The sequence below is a fragment of the Myxine glutinosa genome, chromosome 7, assembly GCF_964187855.1.
Source record: "Myxine glutinosa chromosome 7, kmMyxGlut1.1, whole genome shotgun sequence".
NCBI classification, from domain to species: domain Eukaryota; kingdom Metazoa; phylum Chordata; class Myxini; order Myxiniformes; family Myxinidae; genus Myxine; species Myxine glutinosa.
Genome location: NC_136267.1, coordinates 180,967,816 through 180,981,666, shown reverse-complemented (window position 1 = coordinate 180,981,666; position 13,851 = coordinate 180,967,816). Strand labels below are relative to the sequence as shown.

Genomic DNA, 13,851 nt, shown 5'->3' with positions numbered 1-13,851 from the left:
AGGTAATTTTGGTAATTAGGTCACAATCCGAAAAAGGTAGGTAATTAGGTAATTTTGGTAATTAGGTCACAATCCGAAAAAGGTAGGTAATTAGGTAATTTTGGTAATTAGGTCACAATCCGAAAAAGGTAGGTAATTAGGTAATTTTGGTAATTAGGTCACAATCCGAAAAAGGTAGGTAATTAGGTAATTTTGGTAATTAGGTCACAATCCGAAAAAGGTAGGTAATTAGGTAATTTTGGTAATTAGGTCACAATCCGAAAAAGGTAGGTAATTAGGTAATTTTGGTAATTAGGTCACAATCCGAAAAAGGTAGGTAATTAGGTAATTTTGGTAATTAGGTCACAATCCGAAAAAGGTAGGTAATTAGGTAATTTTGGTAATTAGGTCACAATCCGAAAAAGGTAGGTAATTAGGTAATTTTGGTAATTAGGTCACAATCCGAAAAAGGTAGGTAATTAGGTAATTTTGGTAATTAGGTCACAATCCGAAAAAGGTAGGTCCAGAACACGATGCACAAGTTCAGTGCAGATCCATTATTATGCCGCAAGAACATCTTGGAAGGCCAAGCGGTCTTTGAGATTCCGCATTGGCAAAAACGCGTTACTTTTTCATACCATCATTTGACCTTTGACCCGGACGGGTATGATGTAAATAAAGCAAAAATGTGGCTTGCTTTAGGGCCTAGGCTATCTGGAGAAGGCAATTGCATTCTGATCAGACCTTCGTAGAGTTTTGGTGAAAAATATTAAAATTACTATAATTCGGTCATGACCTTAAAAATTAAGTCAAACCCCAAAGAAAAATTATGTTAACCCCACATATATCGTATTCCCATTATTGATGCAAAATTTACTTCCCAGCCGGACGCAAGATACAGCTAGAAAATTGATGCAGTTCGGAAATTTGGATTGTTGGGAGTAAAAAAAAATAAAAAATAAAAAATAATAATAATAAATTGGATTGTTGGGAGTGCAGAAAGAAAAAGGAATTCTAAATGTTGTTTAGTATTCCCAGACGTCGGATAAACTCTGTGGTACCATTAAATATTGGGGCCGCTAATGGTAGAAACAAACCCTACAACAGAAATAAGCCTTCCCCTATGCCATAGGCCTATAGGATGAGGCTTAACGAGTCTGACACTTTAGGATGCATCATGGAGTAGGATGAGGCTTAACGAGTCTGACACTCGGCAGAGCGCATACCTCCACCAGGCTGAACAGTTTATGATTTGTGTCCCACTGATTGGCCGGATCTGGATGCGGACCTCAATCGAAATTCAATCATTTCGTCCGTGTCACATACCCAACCCGTCCACCAAATTTAGTTCGAATCCGTCCACAACTTTTTAAGATAACCTGCAGTTCACAAACAAACAAACAGACAGACAGACAGACAGGGGTGAAAACATAACCTCATCCACCTTTGGTGGTGGGGGTAACTGGAATGACCTTATTTTAATTTATTGGAGAAAAGTTAAAGAACTAGAGTGCTGTTACAACGAAGATGCACCTTGTATGACATTAGAATCACCAAAATGTGAGCTTAACCATGGAGTAGGTGTGGCACCATGGAGTAGGTGCGGCATCATGGAGTAGGTGCGGAACCATGGAGTAGGTGCGGCATCATGGAGTAGGTGCGGAACCATGGAGTAGGTGCGGCACCATGGAGTAGGTGCGGCACAATGGATTAGGTGCGGCATCATGGAGTAGGTGCGGAACCATGGAGTAGGTGCGGCATCATGGAGTAGGTGCGGAACCATGGAGTAGGTGTGGCATCATGGAGTAGGTGCGGCATCATGGAGTAGGTGTGGCATCATGGAGTAGGTGCGGCATCATGGAGTAGGTGCGGAACCATGGAGTAGGTGCTTAACCATGGAGTAGGTGTGGCATCATGGAGTAGGTGCGGCATCATGGAGTAGGTGTGGCATCATGGAGTAGGTGCGGCATCATGGAGTAGGTGCGGCACCATGGAGTAGGTGCGGCATCATGGAGTAGGTGCGGAACCATGGAGTAGGTGCGGCACCATGGAGTAGGTGCGGCACAATGGATTAGGTGCGGCATCATGGAGTAGGTGCGGAACCATGGAGTAGGTGCGGCATCATGGAGTAGGTGCGGAACCATGGAGTAGGTGTGGCATCATGGAGTAGGTGCGGCATCATGGAGTAGGTGTGGCATCATGGAGTAGGTGCGGCATCATGGAGTAGGTGAGGCATCATGGAGTAGGTGCGGCATCATGGAGTAGGTGTGGCATCATGGAGTAGGTGCGGCATCATGGAGTAGGTGCGGCATCATGGAGTAGGTGTGGCATCATGGAGTAGGTGCGGCATCATGGAGTAGGTGCAGCATCATGGAGTAGGTGCGGAACCATGGAGTAGGTGCGGCATCATGGAGTAGGTGCGGAACCATGGAGTAGGTGTGGCATCATGGAGTAGGTGCGGCATCATGGAGTAGGTGTGGCATCATGGAGTAGGTGCGGCATCATGGAGTAGGTGAGGCATCATGGAGTAGGTGCGGCATCATGGAGTAGGTGTGGCATCATGGAGTAGGTGTGGCATCATGGAGTAGGTGCGGCATCATGGAGTAGGTGCGGCATCATGGAGTAGGTGCGGCATCATGGAGTAGGTGCGGCATCATGGAGTAGGTGCGGCATCATGGAGTACGTGCGGAACCATGGAGTAGGTGTGGCATCATGGAGTAGGTGCGGAACCATGGAGTAGGTGTGGCATCATGGAGTAGGTGCGGCATCATGGAGTAGGTGTGGCATCATGGAGTAGGTGCGGCATCATGGAGTAGGTGCGGAACCATGGAGTAGGTGTGGCATCATGGAGTAGGTGCGGCACCATGGAGTAGGTGCGGCACCATGGAGTAGGTGCGGCATCATGGAGTAGGTGCGGCACCATGGAGTAGGTGCGGCACCATGGAGTAGGTGCGGAACCATGGAGTAGGTGTGGAACCATGGAGTAGGTGCGGAACCATGGAGTAGGTGCGGAACCATGGAGTAGGTGCGGCATCATGGAGTAGGTGCGGCATCATGGAGTAGGTGCGGCATCATGGAGTAGGTGAGGCATCATGGAGTAGGTGCGGCATCATGGAGTAGGTGCGGCATCATGGAGTAGGTGCGGCATCATGGAGTAGGTGCGGCATCATGGAGTAGGTGAGGCATCATGGAGTAGGTGCGGCACCATGGAGTAGGTGCGGCATCATGGAGTAGGTGCGGCACCATGGAGTAGGTGCGGCACCATGGAGTAGGTGCGGAACCATGGAGTAGGTGCGGAACCATGGAGTAGGTGCGGAACCATGGAGTAGGTGCGGAACCATGGAGTAGGTGCGGCATCATGGAGTAGGTGCGGCATCATGGAGTAGGTGCGGCATCATGGAGTAGGTGAGGCATCATGGAGTAGGTGCGGCATCATGGAGTAGGTGCGGCATCATGGAGTAGGTGCGGCATCATGGAGTAGGTGTGGCATCATGGAGTAGGTGCGGCATCATGGAGTACAAACACTAAAATTAAGGTTTGAAATGCTCATGAGAGAAAATGGAGTTCATGAACCTGACAAAGGGAACTCTGCAACGACTGTCATTGGAACACTCTACATGTCGTCATCGCCATCGTTTGGATGTAGCACATGTCTGCGGGTGAGCTTCAGTTCTTGCAGGGGTGCGGCAGTGCCGCATATGCAGTGCCCTTGCAGGTTGGGGCAGGAATTTGTAATTTGTTCAGGATGCCGGCGATAACTCGGCTATTCTTCCTGAAGGACACCGTAGGATCTTCAACGTCTACCAACCAATTCCGGCAGACGGACGCCCAGTTTAACGTCCGTCCGAGGGACGGCACACTGGAATGCGCAAAGTAAGGGATATAACGTGGTGTTGGCAAGGCCTACAAAAGTTGTGGAAATTTGTCCGTTATCAAGGAGGACATCCATTGTGCTCTTTTTTATTTCGCCAAAGAATAGAACAGTATTAATGGCCTGGTGCTGTCCCCACCGCTGTTCTAAAGCTAGAAAAAAACAATTCACCAAAAACTATTTGCGTAAACGAACCCAAAGGTTCGGGCGCGTTACATGGCACTTCCCTTTTCAGCTTCTCTTTGACCACTCATTGGACGAAAGTCTCCAAAATTGTAGATGTTGTCCTCCTTGGAGACCGGATCACACTATTCCTGGAACGGCTTGCTGAAAGATCACAATGATCCTTCATTGCTTTTGCTCAAACGTCCAGCTATCTAACCTTTCACCAAGGGTATATGCAAATGAGGTACAGCCATATGTTGGCAGCCGGCGCTTCTCCAGCATCACGTTCATCATGACAAACATTACAGTCCAGACATTCAACTGCCGAGTCATTTAAACCGGACACAGTGACGGTAAACGTGCCGAAGCCGGTGGTGGCAAACATCCTCGCGCAGTGGGCTTACCTGTGGCCTGCACATCACTGACGAACTGAAAAAGCTCTTGGCCTTGACGAATGACATCAAAAACGAGGTTGTTCATGGTGAGGGACTTGTCTGCATGTCGCTGTAACCTCTGTTCGGCAAGCGTCAGGTCGTCCGAGTCGAATTCGCTCAGCTGCCGGACCAACTCATCGTTCCACGCCTCCAGGTCGGACAGCACCTGGGGGCGGCACGGGGAAGCGGTGACGTCTAGCCCAAGCACCCACAAAAAAATCGCCAGCTGCTAGGCCCGGCGAGGGTCATGGCAGGCCCATTGAAGCCGGCGACGAATAAAAAGCTGCGCATTCAAACAAATAAGCGTTCAAACAGTATTTGAATCCGCATTGTTATAAGATTATCAAGGAGCCATCTTTCAATATCATGTGATCTTCACAGATAAGCAAAGTTAAGTTAATCCAAATAATTATATGTGAACTGACACACAAACCATAAAGCAACTTGTCTTTGTTTACATTGTTCGAAGCTCACGGAAGGACACGTTCAAACTTTTCAAAAAATGCAAACTTTTCCCAGCACAAAATTCAATAAACCCACAGTACAACGGAACCTCAACTTCACATACAAGACTAAACAAAAGTTTGACTTAAATTTGGATTAAATAAACAAACTACAAAATGAGTTTCATTTAAAAGAGCAAAGGACAAACCTGGACAAACGTATTTGGTAGAAGGTGCCGAAGCCGGGATTGCGCTTGGGCGTCTCGAGACCCATCGCAGGAAAGACCCACACACACACACACACGTTACACTCGAGTCCGTTCTCTTGTGCGTCTTGTGCCCCCACATCAAACATACTTGTGCCCCCACATCAAACATACTTGTGCCCCCACATCAAACATACTTGTGCCCCCACATCAAACATACTTGTGCCCCCACATCAAACATACTTGTGCCCCCACATCAAACATACTTGTGCCCCCACATCAAACATACTTGTGCCCCTACATCAAACATACTTGTGCCCCCACATCAAACATACTTGTGCCCCCACATCAAACATACTTGTGCCCCCACATCAAACATACTTGTGCCCCCACATCAAACATACTTGTGCCCCCACATCAAACATACTTGTGCCCCCACATCAAACATACTTGTGCCCCCACATCAAACATACTTGTGCCCCCACATCAAACATACTTGTGCAAAGTTATTGTGAATAAAACCACCTTTAGAGGCCATTTTTCCCCGCAAAGCGGGGGTTGGCCTTTTTCGGGAACCGTGGTTGTTGTTGTTTTTTTGGTTCCCCTTTTTGAAGCAATGTTTTACGGCCGGATGCCCTTCCTGCCGCCAACCCTTTTTGCCGCCTTTAACGGCAAACAGGGAATTACCAGTGAACTGGTACTCAATTAGCCGACCTCGGAAGGATGAACAGGCTGAGTCAACCCCCCTGGCGTTAATTCAGCGATCGACCGGGATTCGAACCCAGGATCCTAGGATCCTAAGCTGGCACCCTAGCCGCTAGCCCAACACCAGGGTTTCAACCCCGCAACTGCCGCACATGCGCAGTGCAAAGTTATTGTGAATGACAGCTCCAAATTGTTACCGTCTCTTCACGTGTGCCGTTCAGTTTTGTTGCTGTATTTTCATTGCCATCCACATCATTTATGAAGCCACGATATTCTAACACCGTTTGATGTGAATTTTTGAGCCACAATCTTGTCCTCGGGAATATTCAAATATCCCCCATAGAAGTGTATGCTCGGGCTGAAGACGCCATTCAGTTGCGTTTGCAAACTATAACCGCACCGCAGATTATCCGCACATGCGCAGTGCAACTCTGCTCGGCATCTTAGGAGATCATTGGGTGTCAGGGAGACCGAGTCCGCTAAAATATTATATCGTACCTGATCCTTGTTAAGAATTGATCCAATTCTTGATTAACAAATCATCTTAATTAACATTTACATTTAAAAAGAAGAGTAGGTGTTCGTAGGTGTTCTGGTGAGTAAATGTGACGAGAGGAGAGATGAGACCAAGATAATTGCGAACGTAAGGAAAGGGAACAAAAAATGATGGGGTTTGTGAATTGGGAGGGAAGGGTGTGAGTGGAGGTCGGGTGGAGTGGAAGGAAAGTTCAGAGGAGAGGAAACACGTGAAAAGCTCAAAATTATAGGCTTAATGTGGGCCCATTTTACCCGGTGGGTAAATTCCAATAATTACTCCCGCCAGGGAGTAATGCATTCGATCGTGTCCGTGTCTCTGTGTGTGTGCGTGTGTTTGTGAACAAGATATCTGGAAAAGTTCTGAACGGATTTGGATGAAAGTTGGTGGGATGATTGCCCTTGGGATAAGGAAGAATTGATTAGTTTTTGGTGAAGCTCAGGATATTATTCCGGATCCAGGAATTTTTTGAAGGATTGTTTACCATTGGAAGATAGGGTTCATTTTTTTAAACATTATCTTCTATATATTCTATATTTAACATTGTGATATGAAAATAGTTTTCATATTTGTTGTAAATGTAGTTTAAACTCGTGGTTATGCGTTAGAGCGGTGTATTTTGTTAGCAGCGTCGTCTTCAAGGTTCTTTTTTTTTTCTAATGAAGACATTTCTGTCATTTTAAAACCAACAAAGTGTGTACGTATTAGGTTTCCCCGTTTCATAAAATGTATCGTTTGATACGTATAATGCTTTAAAACTGTTTTTTGTTTGTTTGTTTGGTTTTTTTAACCTCAGAAGAGATATCAACATTTACCTCAGCGAATGTCAATCGCGGTGTCAGTATTTGATGAACTTATAAAGACAGGTGAGTTATAAGTGTGACCAGCATGTGCACGGGATTCTTCCCAGAAGAATGAGTGGTCGCATTAGCTTGTACGACTTAAAATGAGCGAGTTTTGTTTTGACGTTTGGGCCAGTTTTACATGTTGTATCCCTAAGGAATGAAACGAACGTTTTCCTGGCTTACAATTTTATTTGAAGTCACACACGCCTCAAAATACACTCACTTATATAGAATTGAACGCTGAATCCGAAAATGTAAGTGAAATTGCCTTGTTTTTTTAAACATTATCTTCTATATATTCTAAATACATGTATATATCTGTGCAGTGTCTGTCTTGTGTTGTCACTGAACTACTACTCCCTTAAACTTTTGTGAAATCGTACTATTCCAACTTGACCCACGGCGGGAGTATGTGCTCTACTGAGTGGCGTTCTAGTTGAATCAGCAGTCCCAGTAAATGCCAAAGTCAGAATAATAAACCTTTTGAGTGGTGATCATTCGCTAAAAGCCTTTCATCTATTCATCCCCTACAATGTACCTGGTTGTTCCCTCCGCCACCGAAGGTGGATGGTGGTTTTGTTTTCACCCGTGTCTCTGTCTGTTTGTGAACAAGACATCTCAAAAACTTATGGACGGATTTGGACGAAATTTGGTGGACAGGTTGGGTATGTGAGAAGGAAGAATTGAATAGATTTTGGTGAAGAACCGAATTTGGATCCGATAATTACCTCTGCCACCAACGGTGGATGGAGGTTATGTTTTCACCACTGTCTGTCTGTCTGTTTGTTTGTCTGTCTGTGAACAAGATATCCCAAAAATTTGTGGACGGATTCAGACGAAATTTGGCTGAGAGGTAGCGTATGTGACAAGGACGAAATGATTCGATTTTGGTGAAGATCTGGATTCGGATCCGGCTAGTATAATTTTTGAAGGGATTCTTCACCATCGAGTTATATGGCTAACCAGGCGGAGGTACGTATGCTCTCAACTGAGTGCCGTTCCAGTTTTTTAAGGAGTTCCTCACCATTGAGAGATAGGGCAAAAACTATATATTGCATGATTTTCAAAAGGTTATGCATAAATTCGGACAAAACTTGGTGGACAGGTTGTGTATGTGACAAGAACGAATCTATTAGATTTTGATGAAGATTCGAATACGGATCCGGATATGCGAATTTAAAAAATAAAATTTTAAGTGATTTTTCACCATTGAGTAATCAGGCCAAAAACCAAATACAGTCACGTGAAAAAGTAAGTACACCCCATGTAAAGTTTTGACTTTTTCAGCATATTTCAACATACTGCTATTTGATCTTCATTTCAACAATATTGACAGATAAAGGTGATATAATATAACAAATATCATGAAACATTTACATTTTGTAGTCCATTGTATAATTTAAATAAACATAAATGCAAATTTCGCATGTGTAAAAAGTAAGTACACCCTTGGCTCTAATAGGTGGTAGGTATTGCCCCCTTTGGCAGAAACAACCTCTAGCAGACGTTTCTTATAACTGTCTACCAGTCTCTGACATCGACTGGGAGAAATTTTTGCCCACTCCTCCATGCAGAATTCTTTCAGCTGTGCGATGTTTGAGGGGTTTCTTGCATGCACAGCTCGTTTCAAATCCCCCCACAACATCTCGATGGGATTTAGATCCGGGCTTTCACTTGGCCATTCCAGAACCCTCCATTTCTTTCTTTTCAGCCATTCCTTGGTGGATTTACTGGTATGTTTAGGGTCATTGTCATGTTGCAAGGTCCACCTTCGGTTGAGCTTCAACTTTCTGACAGATGGCCTCACATTATCCTCAAGCACCCTTTGCTACAATGAAGAATTCATAGTGGATTATATGATGGTGAGCTGCCCAGGCCCTGATGCAGCAAAGCTGCCCCAAACCATAATATTTCCACCACCATGCTTTACAGTTGGTATCAGGTTATTGTGGTCAAATGCTGTCTTTGGTTTTCACCAAACATGTCTTCTGGTACTGTGGCCAAATAGCTCTACCTTTGACTCATCTGTCCAGAGCACATTGTTCCAGAAGTGCTGGTCTTTGCCTCGGTGTTCATTGGCAAACGTTAGTCTTGACCTGATGTTCTTTCTGGACAGCAAAGGTTTCCTCCTGGCACACCTCCCATGTAGATCAAATTTGTGCAGCCTCTTTCTAATGGTAGACTCGTGCACTTTGACATCAACAGTGGTAAGAGCTACCTGTAGGTCCCGTGATGACATTCTGGGGTTCTTAGAGACTTCTTTCAGCATCTTGCGGTCTGCTCCTGGGCTGAACTTGCTGGGGCGGCCTGGCCTGAACAAGTTCGCAGTTGTTTGGAATCTTCTCCACTTGTAGATGATCTTCCGGACAGTCAAATGATTGATTTCAAATTGTTTGGAGATCTTTTTAAATCCCTTCCCAGACACGTAGGCATCTATAACCTTCTTTCTGAAAGCCTCAGAGAGCTCTTTTGATCTAGGCATGGTGACGCCGCACACTTCAACAACAAAGAGCAAATCAAACTAAATGTCTGAGGTTTAAATAAGACAGGTTCCTCCAAGATCCTCTCTAACGACGTTCTAATCATTTGCACCTGAGCTGGTGCACCTGATTCTAATTTTAGGTATTTGAAGTAGTGATAAATGTCGGGGTGTACTTACTTTTTCCACATGCTAAATTTGCATTTATGTTTATTTAAATTATACAATGGACTACAAAATGTTAATGTTTCATTATATTTGTTATATTATATCACCTTTATCTATCAATATTGTTGAAATGAAGATCAAATAGCTGTATGTTGAAATATGTTGAAAAAGTCAAAACTTTACATGGGGTGTACTTACTTTTTCACGTGACTGTACGTATAGCATGGTATATAAAAAAAAGTTGTGGACGACTTATAACAAACGGTAGGTCGATAAGTTGGTTAGGTGTCAAGAACAAGCCGATTCGATTTTTGTTCAGGTCTAAATCCAGATCGAGCCTATCATTGGGATATAAAACATAAACTGCTCAGCCTGGAGAAGGAGGTATGCTCTCTTGCGATTGCCATTCTAGTTACTACTTTCAATGGCCTCTTGAAAATCCAATTAACAGAATGGTACAGGACAGGTGAGATGATATCAAAAACATTACAGGAAAACCCCCTCATAATAATCGTACTATAATTCACCAAATGTCTGTCTGTCCGTTCAAAGCTACCGCAAAAACGGCTCAACCGATCGCAACGATATTTTGGGTGGGTATTCCTGGGACCCCTGGGAGTAAAATAAGCCATATTGTTTTTCCAAGTTTTCCAAATTTTCCAATTTTCCAGTTTTTCCAAACACGATGGAATAATATTTACCGATATGAACAGTGATGTGGCTTTTATTGAAATTCTACAAATACTGTTTAGATTTTTATGACAATTACGAACCTGCCGCGAATGCGGAAGCGGACAGATGACGGCAATGCGCGGGTTTGATCATATCCAAATACAACCGTCATCCAATCGTAATGTTAAATCGTTAAACGTTAATCGTGTTAATTGTTTTGTTGAAGTATCAATTGATGATTGGAATTGAGTTAATACAGTACAATTTTGAATTCGTAATTGTATTCACCCAACTGTACGGAACTTCACATCAGGATTTAAATACTTGTTTATGTCACGAATGTTGTTAAAAGTTTATTTTTTATATTAATGTTATTTCATTTGTGGTTGGAGTTATGCTGTTTGGAATGAAAAAAAGAAATATTGAGTTCAAGTGAATGACGAAATGCCGTGACAGTTTCTACTTTCTAAATGTGAATTCGCGGATCGCCATATGCAGATTCACCATTGACTGGGTATGGAACAAACGTACCCGTTTGTTTGTGAACGTGGACGTTTTTAATGTAAGTCCTTCACGAACTTGTTGTCCATGTCTGACGTGTGACTGAAGGTGCTACAGGAATGTGGTATTTATTGGTTTCATGCTTTAGCATTCGCCGTTTCTGCATTGTCTGTTTGCTTCTGGCCTCCCACCTGTGCGTAGCACGGCTACCTCGGCTTCTGCAGGTGGGAAAAAATTCACGCGTGCGCATTAGGATCGCCTACATATGTGCACCAATCAATGCCTCCCTAGCTTCATTTGTTTACGCACGACAAATTAAGGTCGCATACTTTTTGAACACACCTCGTATATAGCATATAGCCTCCAGGGGGTCCCAGGATTACCCACCCAAAATATCGTTGCGATCGGTTCAGCTGTTTTTGCGGTACCCTCTAACAGACGGACGGACGGACAGACATTTGATGAATTATAGTAAGATGACACACCTTAGGATGTAAACACTGAGTGTGTCCCTCCTGTATCTTTGGTTGTTCCCCCTCTTGAAACAACTGTGGATACTGAGAAAATGGGTGAAGGCACTGAGGCCCTGAGGAAAATAAGGACTACGACTCAGACGGTTGCTCCTCTCTGACGGCAAATGCACTTGGTGAGGAGCTCCCCCCAGATAGTAGTCTTGATACTACAATTTCTACTTCTGATATCTTGGATTTTTTTTTTACAAAAAAACAACTCGTAAGAAACCAGTAAATCTAAATGATTTTTTTCCCCGATTTGCGCTTTTGTCCAAAAAGCACAAATCATTGTAAAGAACCCGGAAGCTGTTCCCAATTCTAGCGCTTCTTGCAAGAGACTGAAAAGATACATTGTTAAAGCAAGGAAGCATTTGAATACATAAAACTTTTTTTGTGGGCAACTCTTTCCATTATGATAATAACAAGTTTGAACATAAACGGTGGGTGCAACCCATTATGTAAAGTTCAAACTATGCAGCTGATTAACAATGAAAAGGTAGATATGTATTCTTCTTTTACAAGAAACTTCCAGGTGTGTACCCTGGTTAGAATAGGTACACCGTATCCCTGCGTGTCGTAAGAGGCGACAAAGAGGGTTGGCGTCAGGAAGGGCATCCGGCCATAAAAACATTGCCTCAAAAAGAGAACCATGACAATTACAACTACACATGGGCAGGGTACAGCCCGAAGTGGAGATCGGTTACTGAGGTTTGGGACATGGAATGTAGGGACAATGACAGGGAGTTCAGGAGAAGTGGTGGAATTATTGGTCAGAAGAAGAGTGGACATATGTTGTGTGCAAGAGGCGAGATGGAAGGGAAGTGGTGTGAGAATGGTGAAGGGTAGGCAGGGACAGAAATACAAGTTTGTGTGGCAAGGGTGCCCGGAGGGCGTGAATGGTGTTGGTGTCCTGTTTTCTGAGGAGTTTGTAGACAGTGTGGTGAGTGTGACTAGAGTTAGTGACAGATTGATGATGGTGAAAATGATGATTGGAAAGCTCTTGGTGAACGTCATCTCGGGATATGTCCGCAGGTTGGTCGGAGCGATGAAGAGAAGGACAAGTTCTGGTGCGCGATAGAGAAGCTGATGGAAAACGTGAAAGATGAGGAAGTTGTTGTGGTAGAAGGAGACCTAAATGGACATGTGGGAAGGAGTAAGGACGGTTTTGAGGGAGTTCATGGGGGTTACGGACATGGTGTGAGAAATGGAGAAGGTGAAAGGATTTTGGAGTTTGCTGATGGAGCTGATTTGTTGATTTGTAACACTCAGTTCCAGAAAGGGGATAATAAGCTTGTTACATACACGTCAGGTGGGTCGATGACAACCGTTGACTACCTGATGGTGCGTAGGCGAGATAGGGGGCACCCCCGGGGCACAAAGGTGATCCCGGGGGAGGAGGCTGTTTCACAGCACCACTTGGTTGTCTGCAACATAAGGGTGAAAGGTGCGAGGAGAGCTCGGCGGGTGAAGTACCAACCGAGAATGAAGGTGTGGAGGTTGAAAGAGGTGACAGTAAGGGAGGCATTAAAAGAGAGGCTGAGTAGGGTAGAGGATGATGTGGTTGAGCTTGAACGTGGTTGGATGTCAATGAAAGATAGTCTGTTGGGAGCCGTTGGTGAGGTATGTGGATGGACAAAAGGACCACCGAGGCACTCGGAAACATGGTGGTGGGATGATGAAGTTGGAAAGAGGATTGACGAGAGGAGAAAGAAGTTCAAGGAGTGGCAGGAGGCGAAGGGTACGGGAGCAGAAAAAGCAGAGCATGAAAGTTATAAGGCAGCCAAGAAGGCTGCAAAGAAAGAGGTAGCAAAGGCGCAGGAGGCATGTAGGAAAATGTTCGGAGAACGCTTGGATTCGGAAGAGGGTCAGAGAGCGGTATTCAGGATTGCAAAGCAGATAGCGAAAGAGAGGTGTGATGTGATGGGGGTGAGTTGCTTGAAGGATGAAGTGGGACAAATCGTTGTGCACCCAGATGGAATTAAAGGAAGATGGAAAATATATATGGAAATGCTGATGAATTACAGAGAATGAATGGGATGGAAACATAGAGAGTAACCCAGTTTTAGGACCGGCAGAGAAGATAACTGAGGAGGAAGTTGAGGAAGCGATAAAAGCAATGAAGAGTAGAAAAGCGGGAGGGCCGATGGGAGTTGTGGGAGATATGCTGAAGGCAGCAGGAAGTTGGGGTGTGAAGAGAATGACAGAGATCTGTAATCTGGTGGTGAAAGAAGGCCGCATTCCGGTGGATTGGGACCTGAGTACCCTCGTCCCTCTATACAAGGGGAAAGGTGACCCTCTGGAGTGTGGCTCATACCGAGCGATAAAGTTATTGGAGC

General features: G+C 44.6%; 1 protein-coding gene across 1 annotated transcript in view; it reads right to left on the bottom strand.

The window, feature by feature from the left end:
• LOC137431866 (triple functional domain protein) overlaps positions 1-13,851 on the bottom strand; it is a 469,010-nt gene that overhangs the window by 168,898 nt on the left and 286,261 nt on the right. Inside the window, 1 exon segment of the mRNA XM_078782583.1 lies at positions 4,420-4,615. Within this exon segment, the coding sequence (XP_078638709.1) occupies positions 4,420-4,615 (196 nt within the window).